Raw genomic sequence first — 23,761 nt, 5'->3', positions numbered from 1 at the left:
GGAAAAGCTAGATTTCTTTTTCCCTAGAAGGGAAAGAAAGGTATCTTAGGCTAATACTCTGTTAGCGCTGCTGCTGCTGCTGCTGCTAAGTCACTTCAGTCGTGTCCGACTCTGTGTGACCCCATAGACGGAAGCTCACCAGGCTCCCCCATCCCTGGGATTCTCCAGGCAAGAACACTGGAGTGGGTTGCCATTTCCTTCTCCAATGTGTGAAAGTGAAAAGTGAAAGTGAAGTCGCTCAGTCGTGTCCGACCCTTAGCGACCCCACGGACTGCAGCCTACCAGGCTCCTCCATCCATGGGATTTTCTAGGCAAGAGTACTGGAGTGGCTTGCCATTGCCTTCTCCTAAGCTCTGTTTATTAATACTTTAATTAGATATCTCACAAACGATCAGAAGCAAACATGATAAACCCCTTTCCCTTATTTACCACAGTTGTTTGTGGACACTGATTCTAAGACTTAAAACATCCAAGGTAAGGAAAATATTATGGCTTTGTGGTAAAGAATCTGCCTGCCAATACAAGAGAGGTGGAATCAATTCCTGGGTTGGGGAAGATCCTCTGGAAGAGGAAATGGCAACCCACTCCAGTATTCTTGCCAGGAAAATTCCATGGACAGAGGAACCTGTCAGGCTACAGTCCATGGGGTCGCAAAGAGTCGGACACGATTGAACGACTGAGCACGCACAAGGAAAATATTAGGTCACCAGGACATAAAAGGCAAGATGCCTGAAGAATCGGTGACATTACAGACATTCCCTTAAATTAAAAGGAAATTTGATCCCCGCGTCCAAGACGCCCATCATCTCAACACAGCACCTCTTCACAACCTCATGAGGTGAAGACACTTAAGACGTTCCCTTAACTTCATGGGGCGTGGAGGCTTCTGGGAAATAGAGTCCTGGTATTTGCCCGGTTCCCGGGGGCGGGCTCTGGCAGGCGGACTTCCGGCGTCCTCTAGCGCCGGAGCGCCTCGTCCGATGTGCGTGTTCGCGCACGCGTACCTCCTCGGCGCCGCTGTCGCTTCCTGTCGCTGCCCGGGTCACCATTCACCCTCGTTCCCAGGCTCTGGCCTCCGGCAGGCGGGGATTCCGGGGCCTGCTGGGCTGGAACGCCGTCAGGCTGGGCTGGCGTCCAGCGGGCGCGGGCTGTGCGCGCGAGGGTTCTCGCGGGCTGGGCGGAGGCTGGAGCAGGGACCCTCAAGCTCGAGCCCCGGAGCCCTCAGGCTGGGTCGGAGAGGCCGGACGGGTGGCGGCGGCGGGGCTCGGGCCCGATCGTCTGCTGCGCACCTGTGAAGCCGTGGGAGGGGCGTTGGCCTGAGGGGAGCTTGTCCCGTAGCCCAAAGCCATCTCCTAGCCCGCAGCGGCCTCGGGAGGCGGAGAGGACGGACTCGGGGAGAGCAGCGCGCCGGAGCAGCAGCCCCCGGCCGGAGCCTGGGGAGCCCGGGGCCGATCAGCGAGTCCCGACGAGGTAGGTGGTGCGTCTGCGGCCTCCAGGCGGCTGTTGATCCTGCGCCCCTCGGAGAGCAGGGCTTGGGGAGCCCGCACCGGACCCCACGAGAGAGCGACTGAGAAGGTTGACCGCTTTGCGGGGGTCGAGGGGCCGGGCTGGAGGGCAGGGCCGGCTGCTCCGATGGGGCTCCCCCGGGGCTTGTGAGTTCTGGGTGTGCTGGGGCAGTGGGGGCCCCAGGCTTGGCCCGGACGTGCCGCGTCCACCCCTCCCTCCACCCCCGACGCCCCTCCTCTTTCTCTCGCCTTCTTGAGATCCTGCACGTGTCTCAAGACTCATCAGCACTTGGTTCTGTAATCTAAGCCTCCGCTGACACGCCACGCCCCCCTCCTCCGCGGGTTCTGCCCGGTGGACTCGCACCGTGTAGTTAGTGCGGGATGAGTCTTCGAGGCGTCTGTCCCGCTGGCTCAGTTGAGGGAGGAGGTGATTGGGCCTGAGAAGGGCGGTGACTTGTCCCAAGTCACTGGGTCTGCAGGTGGGATCGTTAGCAAGATCAGACTCCAGGGGCAAGTGCTCTGTCCGACTGTGTTGCTGCTTTCTTAATTAAAAAAAACAAAACTCTTTACAGCGGTAACCAGGTTGAGTCAGATCATTTATAATGCCATGCCTTGATGCGCATTTATCCCACTTTTTAGAGCTTCACATTCTCCATTCCCATGGAATCTTTGATTTTAAACAGTTTAAAGAGACAGTAAGAGGAGTATTTAAACAGTGCCACAGGGAGGGTTTTTGTTGGTTTGTTTTTTTTTTTCACTTTTATTTAATGGTGGCAAACTATTTGAAAAGTGAGTCAGTGTTTATACTCACCAGTGAGAGTAGCCTGATGTTGTTGAAGTTACAGGGGTTCAGGTGTGTGTTTCTCCTGTAGGACCCCTTTAGCCTCTTCTGAATGTTTCCAGGAAGTTCCTGCCTAGGTAGGCCAAGTTACTCATGGCTTCAACTAATTGCTTCCCTTCCTCTAGGTACACTGGTTCACAGTCTAGCTTTTTCCAAGAGCAGCAGAAAATGAATGAATCCCAGGTGAGTTTTCCTGTCTGTTTATACATACTCACACTTTGTTTTGTAATGCCTTTGCTGCTGCTGCTGCTGCTGCGTCACTTCAGTTGTGTCCGACTCTGTGTGACCCCATAGACGGCAGCCAACCAGGCTCCCCTGTCCCTGAGATTCTCTAGGCAAGAACACTGGAGTGGGTTGCCATTTCCTTCTCCAATGCATAAAAGTGAAAAGTGAAAACGAAGTCGCTCTGTTGTGTCCGACTCTTAGCAACCCCATGGACTGCAGCCCACCAGGCTCCTCCATCCATGGGATTTTCCAGGCAAGAGTACTGGAGTGGGGTGCCATTGCCTTCTCCGTAATCCCTTTAAGGAAGTATTTAAGGATCCACACTTTAAAATGGGCAGGTAGAAATAAATAAAAGACACTGTCATGTAAAATGCATGTTACAGGGACAGATTGGCATCTAGACTCTGTTTAATTCATATCAATAGGTAGTATGATGCTTTAGGACTCCTGGAATCCAGCTGCAAATACGATCGATTTTATAGAAAAAAGAAAATAGCATCCATCCCTTGTGTGATTTGTGTTGACTGCAAGGAGAAACCATTTCTTGGGGAATTTCATGTGCGCGTGAGAAGAGTGCCTGTTGTGCACTCGGAGTGTTCTGTGCATGTCATTCGCATCGAGTTGTCAGTGCTGTGCAGGTATACTGTGTCCTTTCTGACCTGCCAATTTTCCCATCGATTATGAGCAAGGGCTGTTGAAATCTGTGGTTGTGGTTTGTCTGTTTCTCTTTGGAATTCTGTCAGTTTTTGCTTCATGAATTTCATTAAGATACCTAAACATCTAAGATGGTTATGTCCTCTTGATTAGTTAGCCACTTTGTCGTAGTTCAGTGACCTCCCATCCTGTTAAGAATGTATGCTGTGAAATGGAATCTCTGATATTTATAAAGCCACTCCAGTTTTCTTTTGAGTCATGTGATGTGCAATATCTTATTCTGTCCTTTAACTTTTAACCTATTTGCATGTTTATATGCAAAATACAGCATTTGAAGACAGCATATAGTTGGGCCTTGGTTTTTATCCAATTTGACAATTAATTCCTATTAATTGGGGTGTTTAGGCTATTCGCATGTAATGAAAGTATTAATACAACCTGTTAGGTTATAGTGTGGTGTCTTTATTTTATGTTCATCCCATCTTCTTTGTCTTTCTTCCTTTGAATTGACTTTTTTAATGTTTCCATTTTATACCCTTTGTTGGGTTGTTAGAACACTTGTTATTTTACTGGGTACTTTAGGGTTTATAATATGTAACTTTATCATAGTTTATATTCAAGTTATATACTATTTCACTTAGAGTATAAGAAGCTACAGTTCCATTTCTCCCAACTTGGTCTTTACACTGTTGTTGCATTTTATTTTTGCAGGTCGTACCGATCCCATAATACATCATTATTTTTAATTAGTTATCTTTAAAAGAGTTTTAAGTGATGAGAGAAAATGCATAGTTCCCATTCCTGGTGCTTCTTTGTTTTGATCCACATTTTTATCTGCTGTCATTTTCCTTTTGCCTGGGGGACTTTTTTTAATATTTCTTCTAGACCATACCATACTGTTAGTTGCTCAGTTATGTCCAACTCTAGGTGACCTCAGGGAATGTAGCTCACTGGGATCCTCTATCCATGGAATTCTCCAGGCAACAATACCGGAGTGGGTGGCCACTCCCTTCTTCAAGGGAACTTTCTGACCCAGGGATCAAATCCAGGTCTCCTGAATTGCAAGTGGACTCCTTACTGTCTGAACTACCAGGAAGCCCTGTATTTCTTCTAGTTGATAATGAATTCTTTCAGCTCCTGTGTGTCTGAAAATGTCTTTATTTTACCTTCCCTTTTAAAAGAATCGTTGCTGCTATTGTTTTTTCCCTCCAGTACTTTAAGTGTGTTCCTCCAGTGGCTTCTTGTTTATATGGTTTCCACCAGAAATCTGATGTTATTCTTATCTTGGTTCTTCTGTATATAAAATCTTTTTTTTCCTCCTTCTCTTACTGTGTTTATTCTCTTTATCACTGGTTTTTAACCACTGGATTGTGATGTGTCTTGGTGAAGGCCCATCTCATTTTATGCCTCATAGCCTGTCCAAGAACAAAGAGAATCATTCCATTCATTCTCCTTCAGGAATGTTTTTAAATTTTTCTAGTATAGATTTTGTACATTTCTGTTGCTATTGTAAACTGCATGTATGCCCGTATTACATCCTTTTCCTTTTTATGTAATGAGAGCTGTTGCTTTTATGTGTGTTAACTATAAATTCTGTTACCTAACAGAGTTCCTTATACTGATTTAGTTCCATTGTTGACTTTCTGAGTTTTCTAGGTATAATATATTATCTGTGAATAGAAATAGTTTTACTGACCTTTTGTTAGGCCTGAAATTGTTTTCTCTAATTGGAGATGATAAGTGTTTTGCCTTGTTTCTAATCTTAGTATTGTCTTAGTAGGAATGTGTCTGTTGTTTCCCATTAAATTAGTCCTGACTGTAGGACTCAGAGGACTGAAACATAAATATGTGTTTATAAACTAAAAGTTTATATATGTGGTTGTGTGTGTATATATCACACATACTGTGCATGGTAGGGTATGAGTATGTATATACACAGGGCTTCTCTGATGGCTCAGTGGTAAAGAACGTGCCTGCCAACTCAGGAGATTCGGGTTCAACATGAGTTGGAAAGATCCCCTGGAGAAGGAATTGGCAACCCACTCCAGTATTCTTGCCTGGGAAATCCCATGGACAGAGGAGCCAATGGGTTCGCAAAAGACCCACACAACTTAGCAACTGAACAACAACACCACATACACATATTCATCTTAGTGAAGTATCTATCAATTCCTATTTTCTTGAGGGTCTTTTTTCTTTAATTAGGATGCATTTGAATATTTTCAGAGGTCTTTTCAGCATCTTTGGAAATGTGACACTTTTTCCCTTAGCTGTATTACAATAGCAGATTGTATTAATGAATTTCCAAATATTAAACCAGACGATATGCTTAGAAAATGTCCATTTAGTTGTTTGTTTTTTTTTTTTTGATTGCTCAGTCTTCTAACCCCTGCCACTTCTTGTCTTCTGAACTAACTTAACCCAGAAGATTTTTACTTCCTATGTGTGTGCTCAGTCAAGTCCAACTGTTTAAGCCCCTTTGGACAGTAGCCCGCCAGGCTTCTCTGTCCATGGGATTTTTCAGGCAAGAAATATTGGTGTGGGCTATAGTTAAACTAGGTAACTAGTGTTTTATATAGATTTTTTTTTTCTAATCGTAAAATTTTAGAAATTTTATCTGAATATTTCTTGATCTATTTTCCCCCCAATGTTGTTCTTTGCAGATTATATGGCCCCTTTTAAGGATGTTTTGTTTTATTTTGTTTGTTTATTTTTATGATCTTTGGTTCAGGAATCCCTGATGACTTTTCATTGTTCATCCTCTATAATCTCTTTCGGAAAATGTTGGATCAGGCTTTCATACCTATGATTTTTCTTTCATCATTCCAATTTCTTGTTTTCAGATAAATTTTCTAAGTTATATATTCTGTGTCCCATTCAATAATCAAGCTTCTTACTTGAGGATTTTTTTTTAATTCCACAATCCAGTCTTCAATTTCTAGGTATCTCCAGTTGCTTTTTCTTAGCAGAATGTTCTCATTTTCTGGAAGCAGTATTCTGCATAACTTATTATAAAATATAAGTCAGTGTGAGTTGTTTTCCTTTATGAATTTGGTTTCATCATTGTTGAGTTGTTTGTCCTGATGCTTATTTTTTATTTATGTTGTTTTCCTCAGCTGACAATTCTTGATGTTTTTTAAAATTTCATCTTTTGAAAAAATAATTTCTAATCAGTGATGGCTCAGTGGTAAAAATATCCACCTACCAGTGCAGGAGACACAGGTTTGATCCCTGGATTATGAAGCTCCCCTGGAAAGGAAATGGCAGCCTGTACCAGTATTCTTGCCTGGGAAATCCCATGGACACTGGAGCCTGGTGGGCTACAGTCCATGGGGTCCCAAAAGAACTGGACACAACAACTAAACAGCAACTACAACATGAACACACTTAACCAGTGACCACATCTCATTCCTCTTTCCTTCAGGGAGGGGGTGACTGCAGAGCTGTGGAAGGGAGTGGGTGAGGGTGTCGTTAGAGAGGTATCACTGCATTTTTTTCCTCCACATTTTTTATTGTGGAAAAATACACATAACAAAATTTAGTATGGTATCCGTTTCTAAGTGTAAAGGATAGTGGTCTTAGGGACATTCATGTTGTTGTGAAGTCATCACCACTGTCCATCTCCATCTGTTTCTCATCTTTCAAAATTGAAACTCTGTACCCATTAAACACTGATTCCCCAAACCCCTTCCCCAGCCCCTGGTGATCACCATTTTCCCTCTATTTCTAGGATTATGACTACTCTGAGTACCTCATCTAGGTGGAATTATGAAGTATTTGTCCTTTCGTGACTGACTTATTTCACTCAGCATAATATCCTTAAAGGTCATCCATGTGGTACCATGTGTCAGAATTTCCTGCCTTTTTAAAGCTGAATCATGTTCCATTGTGTGTATTATCACATTTTGCTTAACCATTAATCCATCGATGGATGGTTATTTCTGTGTTTTAACCTTTTTTTTCCCCTGCCATGCTTTTAGCTTTTGTAAATAATGTTGCTATGAACCTGGGCATACAGTGTCTCTTCAAGGCCTTGCTTTCGTTTTTTTTGGAGGGTGGAGACCCAGAAGTGGAATTGCTGAATTATGTGTTAATTCTGTTTTTCATTTTTTGGGGAGCCTCCATGCTGTTTTCCATAGTAGCTGCACCATTTTACCTTCCCACTAACAATGCATAAAGGTTCCGCTTTCACCACCTCGTGTGAATTATAGAGGATTCCCTAGGTTCAGAGGATTTCCCCTGAACTTAGCTGAACCTGCAAAGCCTGATCTGCCAACATATAATTAAAATGGTTCACTTCTCTCTTGGTAGACCACTCTCCACCTTATATGTGTCACTCTAATAATACCTCGAGCAGTCATTCAAGCAACACATTTCATTGCTTCCAGAATGAGATGCTTGAGATGTCATTTGAAGGCAGTAAGAAACTTAGCCAAGCAGATGGCTCCAAGTAACTGGTGAGAACAGAGGGGTCAGAGGATGAAAGCACCGAACCAGGATGGCTGACTGCTGGGCCGCACCAGCATGAAGAGGTGGAAGGCAGAGGCCCTGCCCATTGAGGCCACTGAAGGGAATGACAGGGAGTAGAATGCGTGTGTTCACTGACCCAGTGTCTCCCCAATGGGCTGTAAGCTTTTTTGAACCAAAGTGGGGTTTCATCTTTCTTCATCCTCTGATAGAGAACTCAGATACTTTAAATGCAAAGTTGGAACTCTTTTTTATTTCTTTCGATTTGAGGGTTTTTTGGAAGTTTTGTTTTTTGACACATTAAAGAACTCAAAGGTAGTGTGTTTCTAACATGGCTTGTTTTCCTCTCAACATCTGTTAACACAAATGAGGCTTTCACTCTTCATAGTTACCTTTCCCAGTGAACTGGGTGAGCTCCTGTCCTTGTGTGTCAGGTCCATGTCACCCAGTTCCCATCATGGTGCCATTACAGGGGTCAGTATCGTTCAGGGATGTGGCCGTGGACTTCACCCAGGAGGAGTGGCAGCAGCTAGACCCTGATGAGAAGATGACATACAGGGACGTGATGCTAGAGAACTACAGCCACCTCGTCTCCGTGGGTGAGGAGAATTGCTTTCTGAGTTGCTGCTCTTAAGGGGGCTTCCAGTTTAAGGACTTTATGATTGACTTTGAGGAAATCAGTAATAAGACCATTTAATTCCTTTTGGGCACCAGGTAGAGTAATTTGTGTCTTTGCTTCTCCATTGAAAGGCTCTAGTTTTTATTAAGTGCAAAAATAGACACTTTATTCTGCAGCTCCTGAGGTAGAAAGCTTGGTTCTTTCTCATTCACAGGGTATGACAGCACCAAACCCAACGTGATCATCAAGTTGGAGCAAGGAGAAGAGCCATGGGTAGCAGACAGCAAGTTCCTACAGCAGCAGCATTCAGGTGAGGTGGTGGGATGTGATGTTTGTAAATGGTCATTTAGTTTTATGTGTGGAGATTGACCCTAAGGCTAGAGTCAAACCTGCAGTAGGCCCTTGAGTACTGCTCTCATCCTATAATTTGGTGTGTTCAGATTCACAAAATTTGTTTAATTTTATTCTTTTTTAGAAAAAGTCTGGAAAGTTGGTGACCTGGTAGAGAGAATCCAAAAAAATGAAGATGAATGTTCAAGGCAAGCTGTTTCTATCAACAGCAGAACCCTGACCAAGGAGAGAGAGGATGCATTTGATAAAACATATAACATGGAAACAAGTCTTGCTCCTTCAAATCTAATGTCTCATAATTGTGTCTCATGTGGGAAGACTTTGGAATCTACTTCAGAATTAATTATTAGTGATGGAAGCTATGCAAGAAAGAAACCTGATGAGTGCAGTGAATGTGGGAAAACGTATGGAGAGAAACTCTATGAATTTCATCAGAATGGGGAAGCCTGTTCTCAAAATGAAGAAAGTATTCAGAAAATTAGTATTTTGGAGAAACCCTTTGAATATAATGGATGCACAGCAGCCTTAGACAATGAAGCCGTTTTCATTACTCATAAGAGCACTTATATGGGGGAGAGGCACTATGAGTGGAATGATTCTAGTCCAGACTTCATCCAGATGTCAAATTTTAATATATACCAGAGATCACAGATGGATTTGAAGCCTTTTGAATGCAGTGAGTGTGGAAAATCCTTCTGCAAAAAGTCAAAATTCATTATACATCAGAGGGCTCACACAGGAGAGAAACCTTATGCATGTAACGTATGTGGGAAATCCTTCAGCCAAAAAGGAACCCTCACTGTGCATCGGAGATCACATTTAGAGGAGAAGCCGTATAAATGCAATGAGTGTGGGAAAACCTTCTGTCAAAAGTTGCACCTCACACAACACCTGAGGACTCATTCAGGAGAGAAGCCCTATGAATGTAATGAGTGTGGGAAAACTTTCTGCCAAAAGACACATCTCACCCTACACCAGAGAAACCATTCAGGAGAAAGACCCTATCCATGTAGCGAATGCGGGAAATCCTTCTCCCGCAAGTCAGCTCTTAGCGACCACCAGAGAACCCACACAGGAGAGAAGCTTTACAAATGCAACGAATGTGGGAAATCCTACTACCGGAAATCCACCCTCATCACACACCAGAGAACACACACAGGAGAGAAGCCCTACCAGTGCAGTGAGTGTGGGAAGTTCTTCTCTCGGGTATCATACCTCACTATCCATTACAGGAGTCATTTAGAAGAGAAGCCCTATGAATGTAATGAATGCGGAAAAACCTTCAACCTCAACTCAGCCTTTATCAGACATCGGAAAGTACACACAGATGAGAAGCCCCACGAATGCAGTGAGTGCGGGAAGCTCTCACACCTCACCAGCCTTCACACTACTCATCTAGGAGAGAAGCCCTATGAATGTAGTGAGTGTGGGAAAACCTTTCTTGAAAACTCAGCCTTCGATGGTCACCAGCCGCTTCCCACAGGGGAGAAGTCATATGAATGTAACATATGTGGGAAGGTGTTCTCTGAGCTGTCGTACTACACCATACATTATAGGAGTCATTCGGAAGAGAAACCCTATGGGTGTAACGAGTGTGGGAAAACCTTCTCCCATAACTCATCCCTCTTCCGACACCAGAGAGTCCACACAGGAGAGAAGCCTTATGAGTGTTACGAGTGTGGGAAGTTCTTCTCTCAGAAGTCTTATCTAACGATACATCACAGGATCCACTCGGGAGAGAAACCCTACGAATGTAGCAAGTGCGGGAAAGTCTTCTCTCGGATGTCAAACCTCACTGTGCACTACAGAAGCCATTCGGGAGAGAAGCCCTACGAATGTAATGAATGTGGGAAAGTCTTCTCTCAGAAGTCATACCTCACTGTGCATTACAGGACTCATTCAGGAGAGAAGCCGTATGAATGTAATGAGTGTGGGAAAAAATTCCACCACAGGTCGGCCTTCAACAGCCATCAGAGAATTCACAGGAGAGGGAACTTGAATGTACTTGACATGGGAAGTCTTCTCTGAAGTCAGTTCTCATTGTAGAAAATCCTCTGCACATAATGGATGTGGGAAGTCCAGCAGAGAGTCAGATACCACTGTCTGAGAGTTTCTGTTTCTGAATGAGGAAAAACATTTAGGCATTGGGTTGAGTCTAACCTGAATTTTCACAAAGACCAATCCCTAAAAACACAGGAAGCAAAGCTTTCAGCAACTCATTGGACTAGACAGTTTATACAAGAGTAAAACTCTATAAATATTTAATATTTATTTTGGATTCCAATTGTATTTACATATCAGGGAATCATACTGAGGCAAAATCTGTTGAAGCGATGAATGTGGAAAATATATTGTCTTGGCAGTTGTTATACTAAAAGCCATATTTCTGACATAAAATCTAGTGTTTATAGAAACAGTATCAGAAGCTATCAGCTCTAAATAAACCTTCATTGCAGAAAATGAAGTTTAAAATCTCCTGGAGTTGATAATGAGGACTCTAGCATTAAATATGTACATGGCAGTTTCTGTCACATTTCCAAAATGTGATTAACATTAATTCTATGCAACGCTATGCAAGTTTGGATTTCAGTAATTTGTGAAAAGGCAGTATTCTTATTTGATTATTAAGCTGGCAAAATTTACTAATGTAGGCATATTGTTGTTGAGGTGTTTTACAGGTACCAAATAGTTAAAATTCATAATTTTCTATTCTTTTGAGGCATTTTCAAATGGGCTTTTAGTGAGTACTTCATCAACAAAGGAGCCAGTGACTTTTGTACAGTTTCCAACTGCACTGGAGCAAAAAAGACTTTAAAATGCTCTTTTTGTAAACCATGCATAGGTTACTTGGAATCTAGTCTGTTCGGTGAAGGACAGCTATACTGCTCACACTCTATAAAATACGCCCATCTCTCCTTCCAGTCTTGGTTTTTAACCCACAGGTTTGAGTGTGCAGTTTACCACTGATGTAATCCAGAAATTCTGCCTGTGTTTTTATTTGATATGAATCTGGTGTCATTACTTTCTGTACTGACTTATTCCAGAAATTTGAAAACAAATTGATGCAACTTTCTAGCAGTCATTTTTGGTTGATTAATGCAGCGTCCCTTCTCCCCCCTTTACTCACTGGAAGAAGTTAGGTATCTACTGTTACTTCACGTGACATAGAGGGTGAATCCTGAGTGATCTAAACTAATCATGATAATTTCATTCTGATTATTGGTGACTTGTTTATAGTGGTCACATTACTAAATCCTGGGCTAACAACAGAGATGGTCCTGGAAAAAAGATAACAAAAGAGTGATCAAATGGGTCTTATTCCAGGAATGTGAGGATACATTAATAATAAAAATTTTTAAAAATCCCTGTAATCTATCACATTGAAGAAAAGTAATCTAGTATGCAGAAGACTCATGAAATTAGCATCCATTTGTGTTCTTAACAAACCACGTATAGAAAAGAACTTCCTTTACTGGTTAAAGAATATCTTCTGCTACAACAAACAGCATATTGAATGGTGGAATATTGGAACTTTTCTCCCAAGATGATTAAAGAAAAAAGACAGTGGTATCTGCTGTCCTTAGCTTTATTCAGTATTGTGCAGAAGGACCTAGCCAGGGAATCAAGGGAAGTGAAAGAATGAAAAGGCGTAAGGATTACAAGTAAAACTTGTTTGTAGATGACATGCTTTTGTACATGGAAAATTCTAGGGCATATTCAGATAATTAAAATTGAGTAAACTGAGCAGAATCCCTGCATACAAGGTCATTATGCAAAAATTGGTTTTTAATGTACCAGCAACAAACATAAAATGAAAAGTTTAAAGCAATACTACTTACAGTAATAACAGAAATCCTTAAGTGCCTGAGGGGGGAAATTATCTAACACTGTATTTTCAAGAATTGGGTCCAGAAAAAAAAATTGCAGAAGATTCAGTGGGATATAACCTGTTAATTGTTTCCAGGACAATTTTAATGCATTATTGACTGGAGACTTATTAATGCCACAGGCATTAGTTTCTGCAAAAATCCCCTGGTCAATGGTGTGTTAAAAAGATGTCAGTTTACCCCAAATTAATTCATATATTCAATGCAATCCTAAAAATGCTAGCATTTTTTAATGGAAATGAATTATCAAATTCATGTGAAAAATTTAAAGACCGGTAACAGTCAAAGCTGTCTTCTAGAACAGATAGAAGTTGAGGACTTATAGTGCCAGATATCAAGAGCTGTTAGAAAGCCATAGCCACGATCCTGTGGTATTGGCACAAAGGTAAACAAATTGATCAGTGAAACTATAATAGATATTCCAGAAAACCTGTACATAATTCAGTCACTTTTGGCAAAAGTGATAATGTGTTATAATGTGGGGAAGGTTATTGTTTCAAATAAATGATTTATCAATTAAATTTTATAACTTAATACAAAATAGACCAGTTGAAATGCAGTCACAAATTTAAGTATGAAATGTAAAATAATAAACTTTGCAATTCAGATACCTGGCGGCAGAATCTAATGTAGAAGAATTCATGGTAGACGATCAGATCATATTTGGGACTTTGCAGGTGACACAGTTTCCTTTACGACTGCTCGACATTGAACAGAGATGTCCCAGTAGGACTATTTGTAGACACTGGTGGAGGTCAGGATTTGGCCAGCAGGCTGTAGTTACTGACCCCTGATCTAAAATTAAAAGAACTCCTACAGATCTACAAGAAAAAAGAAATGGGTGAAAGACTTGGACATCACAAAAGAGACTATCTGCACTGAGAATAAACACATGAAAAGGTATGTTACTTTTCCAAGTAATCTAGAGAAGTGAAGTGATGTCGCTTCAGTTGTGTCCGACTCTTTGCAACCCCATGGACTGAAGTCTGCCAGGCTGCTCCATCCATGGGATTTTTCAGGCAAGAATACTGGAGTGGGTTGCCATTTCCTTCTTCAGGGTATCTTCCTGACCCAGGGATTGAACATGGTTCTCCCACATTGCAGGCAGACTCTATTATCTGAGTCACCAGGGAATTCCTAATCTGGAGGAGCCAGGTTTAAAACCCCATGTGGCACTGCTGCCCACCTCTGAAGTGATTAAAATGAAAACATAAAAAAGCATCAAGCTCTGGCAAGGATGTAACAGAAACCCATCTACACAGCTGGTGCTATAGCCCACTGATTGAGCCATTTGGGAAAGCTGGCACTTGGAGCCAAACCTGTGTGTCTACCCTTTCAACCCAAGCCTAGCAGTCATGTATGCACGTGTCCATTGTACATATAGATGTCCACCAAAGGATGTGTCCTGGGATGTTCATGGCATAAAACTGTGAAAAACAACTCTGAAGGCACCTGTGCAATAGAACCTTAAATGTCAGTGGTGTTTCCACCAGAGAACGACATAAAGAGAAAAATGAAAGTCGCTCAGTCATGTCCAGCTCTTTGTGACCCCATGGACTATATAGTCCATGGAATTCTCCAGGCCAGAATACTGAAGTGGGTAGGCTTTCCCTTCTCCAGGGAGCAAGGAGAATGAATGAGCAATAAGCACAGGTAATAAGTTTCACATCTAATGCTGAGTGAAGGAATCCAGACACAAAAGCAAACAGACTATGATCCCATCCATACAAAGTATAGGAACAGGCAAAACTTTATGCAGTTAGGAATCAAAATAGCAGTCAGCTTCAGCAAAGGCTTGTGACAAGGAGTATTTATCTGGTGCTGGTGGTAATTGGTTTCTAAATCCGGGTGCTGACTATCTGAGTGTTCAGTGCACTCAAGATATGTGTGTTTTTCTGCATGTATATTACACTTCCATAAAAGATTTTTAAAAATCAAAGATGTCTACCATTTTTGTTGTTCAACCCTTTAGCCATATTTTTCTAGATGTACATGAATATGCTGCATAACAGGAACTAAATGGTAGATTTTGCATAACTGCAGGAAGTACTCTTAGTTTTAAGGGCCACTACTAGGATTTCCTACATTGTGACCTTAAAGCTTAGTATAATGTATATTTACAGTAAATATTTGGAAGGGAACAGGGCTATTACATACATTGTCATGCTCCCCTTTGGCATATGTGAATGGGTCTGGAACATATAAATAGGTCTGGACCACCTCTTCAATAAAGAACTGATGTGTGTAAGCCTTTCCAATTTTCTCAGGTGAAGTATTTTTTATATTTCTTAATTTGGGGTGCATCTTAACCATCACCTTGTCACAGAGGTGGCCTTTCCTTGAGGTCAAATACAATGGTGCGTTTGACATGATGAAAAATTTAAGTTTTCAGGTTATCCTTTAAATGAACGTAAAATACGCAGTCAACAGTGCAAATGTTACTGAGTGAAGGATATAGTTAATTAAGACTTTACAGCATAAAAGGTAAAAACCCTCAGCATGGGAAGTGGGCAAGGTTGGCTGGGAGTATGGCACAGCAATGAAGAATTAGGACATTAGATGGAGTGAGAGAGAAGTTGCTCGGCGTGTCCAACTCTTTGCGATACCATAAACTAGCCATCCAGGCTCCTCCGTCCATGGGATTTTCCAGGCTAGAGTACTGGAGTGGGCTGCCATTTCCTTCTTTGACCAGGGATCAAACCCAGCTCTTCCAACATTGCAGGATGGAGTGGGCTGTGTATTATTAGTGCCTTGCTTGCTGGTGGAGGCATGACCAAGGAGTTAGGTGTGACCAATGGAGGTGTGACTGTCACATTGGTTCACTGTTCCCTCTGTCTCCTGGGCTCAAGCGCTAGGTATGTGGTCAAACCAGGTCACACCCACTCCTTGCATCATAAGCCCACTTCATATATTTACCCATGTTCAACTTGGAGCCCGTTAACTCCAGGTTTTATCTCTAAGTTCTCTTAAATAGGTCAAAAGACCTTAATGCAAGACCAGTTACACCTGAGGGCAAAAATTCACCAGCGGATCCTTATTCCATCCCAAATTATGTCCAGGTTTGTTGTCCAACCACCTGAGCCCTTTATGTCCAGGTTTGTTGTCCAACCACCTGAGCCCTTTAGAGGGGACACATATGATAGGTGGTGATGATAATGTCACAGGTTTCCCAAGTTATATGAGGGCCATAAGAGAAAAAGATGACTCCCCAGTCACCACAGGTAATCAGGACAAAAAATAAACTCCGGTTCATACTGAAAAACTCAAAACCCTTATAGTTCCTTCCAGACTGGTGAACGGCCATTGAATCGCTGACTTGGATGTGGAGTGTGGAGTGGGAACAGAGACAGTACAGCTGTGCCTTCGACGATGGAGTAACAGGAAACATTTAATCTGCTAAACAACCAAAAAATTGGACACTATAGATGAAACCAGGGCTTCCGGAGTTGGGGCGTGGCTTTGCCCTGGGGGCGTGGCATTCATAACAAGTTGGGGTTGGGCGTAACAATTGAGGGGCGGGGCCAGGCGGGGCCTGGTCAGCAGTGGCGCTCTGCGTGGGCTCAGAGGTGCATTGGCTCCACAGACGAGAACCGCTCAACCCTGTGGGCCGGAGAAAAGTGACAAACCTGTGAGTGAGGCGCCAGGCCCGTGGAAGCGGGGAGACAAAGGGCGGGGCCTCTGACCACCCACCCCTCACCCCCTCCTAGCCGCCCCGCCTGCCCAGCCATGTGGCGCCCGCTGATCCTGCTGCTGCTGCTGCTCCTCCCGGCCGCCCCCGGTCCCGCCGCCACTGCCGCTCCCATCCCGGAAACCAAAACCCAGGAGAGCCTGCAGCAGAGCCTCCTCCAAGGTCACAACAGCCTCTCACTGGGGGTTGGGGAGAGGAGGACAGGGAAGAGGGGCGGAGGCAGACAGCAAGGGCGGGAGCCAGAGGGACGCCAAGAAGGGAGAGTCATGACATACAGGGAGGGGCCTGAGGGACAGGCGATTGGGCAGGACAGATGCGGGGCAGGAGTAGAGACGATGGGACAGAAGGGAGGCGGGGCAGGAGGCAGGGACTGGTAAGAACAGGGGACAGGATGAGGGTGGATTGGTCCGGCCCTGAGTCAAGAGGATGGAGAGATGCGGGGTGGAAGGGAGCTGGGAACAGGTCTGGAGGGGCATCGGAGATCCACCTTCCACACCTGCTCCAAGCCGGGGATCTGCCTGTGGCTTCTCTCCAGGAACTGCCCTGCACAGAGAACCAGGGCGCTGGCTGGGGAGGGCACTCTTCCAGCCACACCTGGAGCCTGCTTGTACTTCCCCAGGTCCTCAAGCTGGAGAAAACAGAGGCCAGCGGGCAGTTGCAAACCACCTCCCTCACTTCGGCTGTCCTCCTGTGGCATGAGGTGGCTGCCACCAAGGTGCTTCCCTGAAGCCCAGGAGGCAGGACTGTGGCTCGTGAGAAGCATCCAGGGTTACAGGGGGAACCTGGGGCTTCTCCCACCCCAGTGAACACCCCCAAGACCCACTTCTGAGGCCCCCTTCCCCAGGCTCAGCATCAGGGGCTGGACGTGGGCATCAGAGCACTGGCAGGGGACAGACATTTACCCTCTCTTGCTTCTTTTTGGATTATTAAAATTGTTTTGAGGTTAAAGCTGTGACGTGTTCATTGACAGCTCTGTTCTGTGTTCTGGGGTCCAGTGTGGGGGGCACAGGCCATGGGGCTGTCTGGGCTCTGTGGGTAGCAGGAGCCGTAACTCCAGCTCTGGGGATCCCAACTATTGTCTGGAGAGATCCCTACTCCATTTAAGCCGGAGGCGCTAGCCCATAGTGACATCAGCCTTCAGGTGGTCTGAGGGGGAATGCCTGGGCATCAGGAAAAGAGCCAGGGGTGGAGCTGGAGGCCAGAAAGGGCAGAGAGCCCCTGGGGCTGGCAGAAGAAGGCAAGATGGGTGAATATAAACTGGCCCAGCAAGGGTAGGGGTGTAGCTTGCACAGGTGGGGGACCTGGAGTGACCATGCCTGATGGAGATCTCGGGCAGCAAGAAATGGGTCCCAGGTGGAGTAGAGAAGCCTGCAGGAGGTGTGATGGTTACCCCACCTGCACTGTGGCTGTGGTGTGACGCTGAGTATCAACAACTGACTCTCTGAATAAACCGAATCCTGATTGTAATGCTTGCCAATTTTCTTTTCTCTTTTGGCTGGGTTGTGTGGCATGCAGGATCGTCTCTGACCAGAGATCAAACCTGTGTCCCCTGTAGTAGTAGCACAGAGTCTTAACCACTGGACCACCAGGGAAGTCCTGCCAATTTTTACAGTGTAAATAATCCTACACTGGCCGATCTAAACATACCAATATGACCTGTACATTCTGCTTCTCAGATAAGACAACTAACTCCATCTTCCCCGTGAGCCAGCTGGTGCACACAATCAATAATTTTTAGGTCCCTGGCTAGCAGCTCTTCAATGCAGTTGGGCCTTCAGCGATCTCTCTATGCTTTTTTCACTAGAGCGGAACTTTTTGCAACCCATCAATTCCATTGACCATACTTGGGATGCATGATGCCCAGTTATCTGAGGAGGACAGGCCAAGGATGCTATTTTATTTCCAAAAGCGGGTTTCACCATCATGGGACATAAATTGAAATGTGAAAAAATCTTATGTTGTGGGCAGGACTCCTCTCTCCTCGTTTCCAGAAAGACCTCTCAGGAAGCATGGGATGTTTTCCCACCTCCTTCGCTCCCTGCTTACCTGGACTGGTAAAGAACCCGCCTGCCAATACAAGAGATTTGGGTTCAGTCCCTGGGTCGGGAAGATCCCCTGCAGGAGGTCATGGCAACCCACTCCAGGATTCTTGCCTGGAGAATCTCATGGACAGAGGAGCCTGGCCGGCTACAGACCATGGGGTTGCAGAGTCGGACATGACTGAGCACACACAGACATTCACAGCTAGACTCATAGTATTTGTGAGTTTGAAGAAGCACTGCGTGCATTGAGCAGACCCGACCCTGTCTCTTCGGGGCCCCCTCTTCTCGGGTCCTTCTTCCCCTCACAGAAGACATCTATCACTATGTCACCTGTGACTGGCACGCCTAGGCTCCAGAGCGGCTCGCCGACCACCCTGGGCAGAAGTGCATAGGATTCTCGGTGGAGAAATGAGCCAACCGGGCAAGGCGGGCTTCCTGGGGCGGAAACCACCGCGGTTCCCCGGGACCTGCGGGCAGCCCTGCCCTCTGGCGGCAGAACTCGGAACTGCACCGCCACCTCGCGTTCATTCTTTACGGAATTGTTCCCCCTCTCCAGGTGGGCCCCCTCCGTGTTGGGGACCTGGGGACACCCCAGTCATGTGCGTCCTGTGGGCTGCTAACAACCTAATAAGGAGACAGGCAACACTTTGAGTAAAACAATTGCTGCTGTGAATGAAGCAAGGGTCCGAAGGAGGTGATAAGGGAGGAGCCATTGAAGACCAGGGGCGTTAATGAGGTTTGCAAGCTGGCCTCTGGGTTCCAGGGGCTGGAACCTTTGCCCCGGGGCTACTCTGGGCTGGAGAGCAGGGATTCTCGCTGGGCTCCCCATGCTGGTCTCCTCCTTCTCCCAGGTTCTGAGTCCTGGGCTGTGGGCCCCCTGGTCCTGGGGCCTTTGGGCGGCCCTTGCCAGAGGCCTGGGGTCCTCTCCCCAGAAAGGGATCAGGGTTCGGGTAGCAAAGGGTCTTGGGGGAAGTTCTTCGTTTTCCGAATTCACAACAGGCCAAACAGCGACATGCGAGGCACACAGCAAAGAAAAGGGTTATTATTCACAAGGTCTCCGGGGAGGAAGAGAACAAATCTCGACCCACCTGCTTGAAGGGGCGGGGCTTGAGATATTTGTGGGATAAAGCTGCGGCTTGGGGAGGCACGTGGGGAAAGGTGATTGGAGAGAAGGTAAAGGTGAGAGCATCGTAGTACCGCGCAGGCGTGGCTGAGCTTCCGGCTTCTTCCTGGAAGCCGAAGGGGGGGCTCCACCACGTTCTGCAGGTGGAGCTCAAGGCTCTCTGATGTCAGAAGGCACGCTTGTGCATGCCCACGTGGAGGGTACGCGGGCTCAACCGGCCTTAACCAGTGGCTGCAAGTCCCTAAGAAACAACTTGGGCAAACATCTTATTGTTTAGACCACTTGGAGGATGTTCACGTCTTTTGTAGCAACAGTTAAAGCCAGCTGGATGCTGAAGTCAGGGTACAGTTGATTATTTATTAAGCAAGTTGTAGTTTAATGGATCTGAAGACTGCCATCAGTTTCAAAAGGACTGAACCCTCTTCTCCCTGATGCCATAGACCCGCCCCAAGAGATGGAGGTAAGAGTTCCAGCCTCAAGACCTGTGCCCGGGAGACCTCTATGTCACCCCCAGGTCAATCCGCCCTGGAGAGAATTCCAGAGCCCCTGGAAAGTAGGGATTGGGTTACGGGTGGGGGGTTGAGGGGAGTGGCGGTGTCCCCCTCAAGACTTGGGAGCCCGAGGAAGCCCTGCTAGCTGGAGAACATGCACAGTTCAGGAGTGAAGCAGAAGGTGAGCGTTCAGGCACAGACACCTGGCTCCGGTCCTCCCCGGGATGGTCTCTGCTGAGATGTAACTGCTTCCCGGTCAAATTTTGGGTCTCCATTTCCCCATGTGCAAAATGGGAACGAGAGGGGCTCCTCCCACAAGAGGCAGATCCCCGTTGTCTTGGGCTGCTGTGTCTGATGGGAGTGTGAAGTCTGGGCGCGTGAAGAAGGGGTGTGATAATCAGCTTTTGTAGGTGTTATCATAGATGATTTGGCCTGTGCTGATTGTAGGGCTAAACTACCCGCCAAAGGTGTTCTGGGGTTTGTCCTGGGAGGGCATGATGTCTCTCTGGTTTAGAGGGGAACTTTGAGTAATAAACTCAGTCGATGCCATTGACCTCTCCTTGTTATCACTCAGTCATACCTATCAATTTAATCCCAGATATAATTACTTTATATTACTTGTTACAAGATTTTTAAAAATATTTATTTGACTGCTCCGGGTCTTAGCTGCAGCACAGGGGATCTTCGCTCTCCCTTGCAGCCTGCAGAATCTTTGGTTGTGGCCTGAGAGTTGTGGAATGCAGGTTCTTAGTGCCGGCATGTGGGATCTAGTTCCCTGATTTGGGGTGGAACCCGGGCCCTCTGCATTGGGAGTATGGAGTCTTAGCCACTGAACCACCAGGGAAGTCCTCCAGGTACATTTTAAAGCAATGGGATCCTTCCAGATCTCTAATTACCACATCTGGAGGAAATGCCTCCTCCCCGAAGAACAGCGCAGAGCTCCGCCCCCCTGGTGTCAAAGTGTAGAGTTGAGTTTTCCCAGCATCTCTCCACTATGTCGCATTGGGCAAAAGCACTCTGTTGGTCCTGGGGGCTGGGAGGACTATGCTCCCTCACTGATCTGATAAAGTCTCTGGCCCAACGGGATTCACCAGGCGAACATGGAATTTGAGACGGTAATTTGTAGGGACAGTTTTCCTTCCAGATGTAATTTGTTTGGCAAAAGAAATAGCACAAAGGATGTGATAGAGGAGGCAGGTATATTGTCGGAGTGTTTTTGTATCCTACCGAATTAGGTTGGTAGTAATCCAAGCTCCTTGCGTCTGCGCGGCCGGAGCCGGCGTCTCTCGCATCTGCGCGGACTTGGAAGGAAAGTTATGACCAACCTAAATAGTATATTAAAAAGCAGAGACATTACTTTGCCAACAAAGGTCTGTCTAGTCAAGGCTATGGTTTTTCCAGTGGTCATGTATGGATGTGAGAGTTGGACTGTGAAGAAAGCTGAGCGCCGAAGAATTGATGCTTTTGAACTGTGGTGCTGGAGAAGACTCTTGAGAGCCCCTTGGATTGCAAGGAGATCCAACCAGTCCATTCTAAAGGAGATCATTCCTGGGTGTTCATTGGAAGGACTGATGCTAAAGCTGAAACTCCAATACTTTGGCCACCTCATGCGACGAGCTGACTCACTGGAAAAGAGTCTGATGCTGGGAGGGATTGGGGGCAGGAGGAGAAGGGGACGACAGAGAATGAGATGGCTGGATGGCATCACCGACTCGATGGACATGAGTTTGAGTAAACTCTGGGATTTGGTGATGGACAGGAAGGCCTGGCGTGCTGTGATTCACGGGGTCGCAAATAGTCAGACATGACTGAGCGACTGAACTGAACTAAATCCAAGCTCGGTTGTCTTAAATTAAGATGTCAGTTGTAGGTTTACAGATGATCCCTGACATATCATGGTTTGATTTACCATTTTCTGACTCTACCATGGTGTGAAAGCAATACACGGTCTGCAGAATTTTGATCTTTTCCCAGGACAGCAGTATACAGTGTAATACTCTTTCATGATGCTGGGCAGTGGCAGTGAGCCACAGCTCCCAGTCAGCCACGCATTCACAGTCATGATGGTAAATGACCAACACACTTATATGCACACAGACACCATTCTGGTTTTCACTTTCAGTATAGCATTCAATTACATGAGATATTCAGCACTTTATTATAAAATAAGCTTTGTGTTAGATGATTTCACCCAACTGTAGGCTAATGTGAGTGTTCTGAGCATGTTAAGGTAGGCTAGACTAAGCTGTGAAGTTTGGTAGGTTAGGTGTCTTAAATACAAATTAAATCGATTACTGTAGCTTTGTAGTACTGTCTGAAAGCTTGGCGGGTTATGCCTTCAGCTTTGTTCTTTTTCCTCTGGAATGCTTTAGCAATTCTGGACCTTTTGTGGTCCCATATACATTTTAGGATTATTTGTTCTAGTTCTCTGGAAAGTTTCATGGGTTATTTTGATAGGAGATGCATTAAATCTGTAGATTGCTTTGGGTACTATGGCCATTTTAACAATTTAATTCTTCCAATCCAAAAGCATGGTATATCTTTTTATTTCTTTGAATCATCTTCAGTTTTCTTTATCAGTGTTTTATAGTTTTCAGGATGTAGATCTTTTTCCTCCTTGGTTAGGTTTATTCCTAGGTATTTTAAATGGGTGTTTTTTGTTTTTACTTTCTGATATTTCATTGTTGGTATAAAGAAATGCAACAGATTTGTATTTATCAATCTTGTATCCTACTAACTTGCTGAATTAATTTCTTAGCTGTGTTAGTTTTTGTGTGGAGTCTTTAGGGTTTTCTGCATAGAGTGTCGTCTCACCTGGATATGACAATTTTACCTCTTCCCTTTCATTTGAGTACCTTTTATTTCTTTTTCTTAAATGATTTCTATGCCTAGGACTTCCAGTACTGTGTTGAAAGAAAAAATACCCTTGTTTTGTTCCAAAGTTTAGCAGGAAGGCCTTCAGCTTTTCACCGTTGAGTATTAGGTTGGCTTGGGGGTTTGACCATGGACTTTAAATGTCTTATATTTTCACATGCTTTGTATATTTGTCAAGCTGAGCCTTTTTCTGCTCTACAGATACTTTTGCCAACATCAATTGCAACACATCTTAAAAGATTTACTGCAGGTAATGGATTCTTTCTTTGTTTTTACATCCAGAAAATATGAAATTTTTGTCATCTTTTTTGAAAGATATTTTCACTGTGTATGGATTTTTTTGGTACTTTAAAGATGTCGTTCCACTGTCTTCAGCCTTACATTGTTTATGACAAATAGTTGGCCATAACTCTGTGTTTATTACTCTGTATATAATGTATCTTTATAGATATTTACTTCCCTGGTGGCTCAGACGGTAAAGCGTCTGCCTACAATGTGGGAGACCCGGGTTCAATCCCAGGGCCTGGAAGATCTCCTGGAGAAGGAAATGGCAACCCACTCCAGTAGTCTTGCCTGGAAAATCCCATGGACAGAGGAGCCTGGTAGGCTACAGTCCATGGGGTCACAAAGAGTCGGACACGACTGAGCGACTTCACTATAGATATTTTTATGTTTTCTTTTTGTCAGTGATTGATGGATGTTTAGACTGCCCTGTGTGGCATGTGAGATCTTAGTTCCCTGAGCAAGGATTGAGCCTGTGCCCCCTGCACTGGAAGCTCAGAGTCTTAACTACTGCACCTCTAGGAAAGTCCCATTTTGTCATTGAATTAAAGCTATTTCATTGTTTTCTTCCTATTTCTTGTGCTTGGGATTTTTTTGAATTTCTTGGATCTGTGGACTTGGTTTTTATTTTTTACATTTGTGAGTTTATTTAGCCCTTATTTTCTCTTCTTTTAATTTTGGATAGTTTCTGTCTCAATATCAAGTTCACTAA

General features: G+C 44.9%; 1 protein-coding gene and 1 long non-coding RNA gene across 3 annotated transcripts; both read left to right on the top strand.

Annotated features, from left to right (window-relative positions):
• The first annotated feature begins 990 nt into the window (after positions 1-990).
• On the top strand, positions 991-10,933 carry RBAK (RB associated KRAB zinc finger). Of its 2 annotated transcripts, XM_055410368.2 has the most exons (5): positions 991-1,470; positions 2,472-2,529; positions 8,165-8,291; positions 8,526-8,621; positions 8,787-10,933. In XM_055410368.2, the coding sequence occupies exons 2-5, from the start codon at positions 2,515-2,517 to the stop codon at positions 10,688-10,690; spliced, it is 2,142 nt and encodes a 713-aa protein (XP_055266343.2). In that variant the 5' UTR covers positions 991-1,470; positions 2,472-2,514; the 3' UTR covers positions 10,691-10,933. The 2 variants fall into 2 exon arrangements, with proteins under 2 accessions (XP_055266343.2, XP_055266344.1); XM_055410369.2 differs by lacking the exon at positions 8,165-8,291 and having other exon boundaries at positions 1,409-1,470.
• A 5,130-nt stretch (positions 10,934-16,063) lies between these two features.
• LOC129545767 (uncharacterized) lies at positions 16,064-17,176 on the top strand. Its single transcript, XR_008683756.2, has 3 exons — positions 16,064-16,177; positions 16,257-16,399; positions 16,857-17,176. It is a non-coding gene; the product is annotated as an uncharacterized LOC129545767 (long non-coding RNA).
• Positions 17,177-23,761: the final 6,585 nt, after the last annotated feature.

The sequence above is a fragment of the Moschus berezovskii genome, chromosome 27 (genome assembly GCF_049115385.1).
Source record: "Moschus berezovskii isolate FMDL1 chromosome 27, NW_MosBer_1.0, whole genome shotgun sequence".
In the NCBI taxonomy this organism is placed as follows: Eukaryota; Metazoa; Chordata; class Mammalia; order Artiodactyla; family Moschidae; genus Moschus; species Moschus berezovskii.
This window is presented reverse-complemented; position numbering and strand designations above follow the sequence as displayed.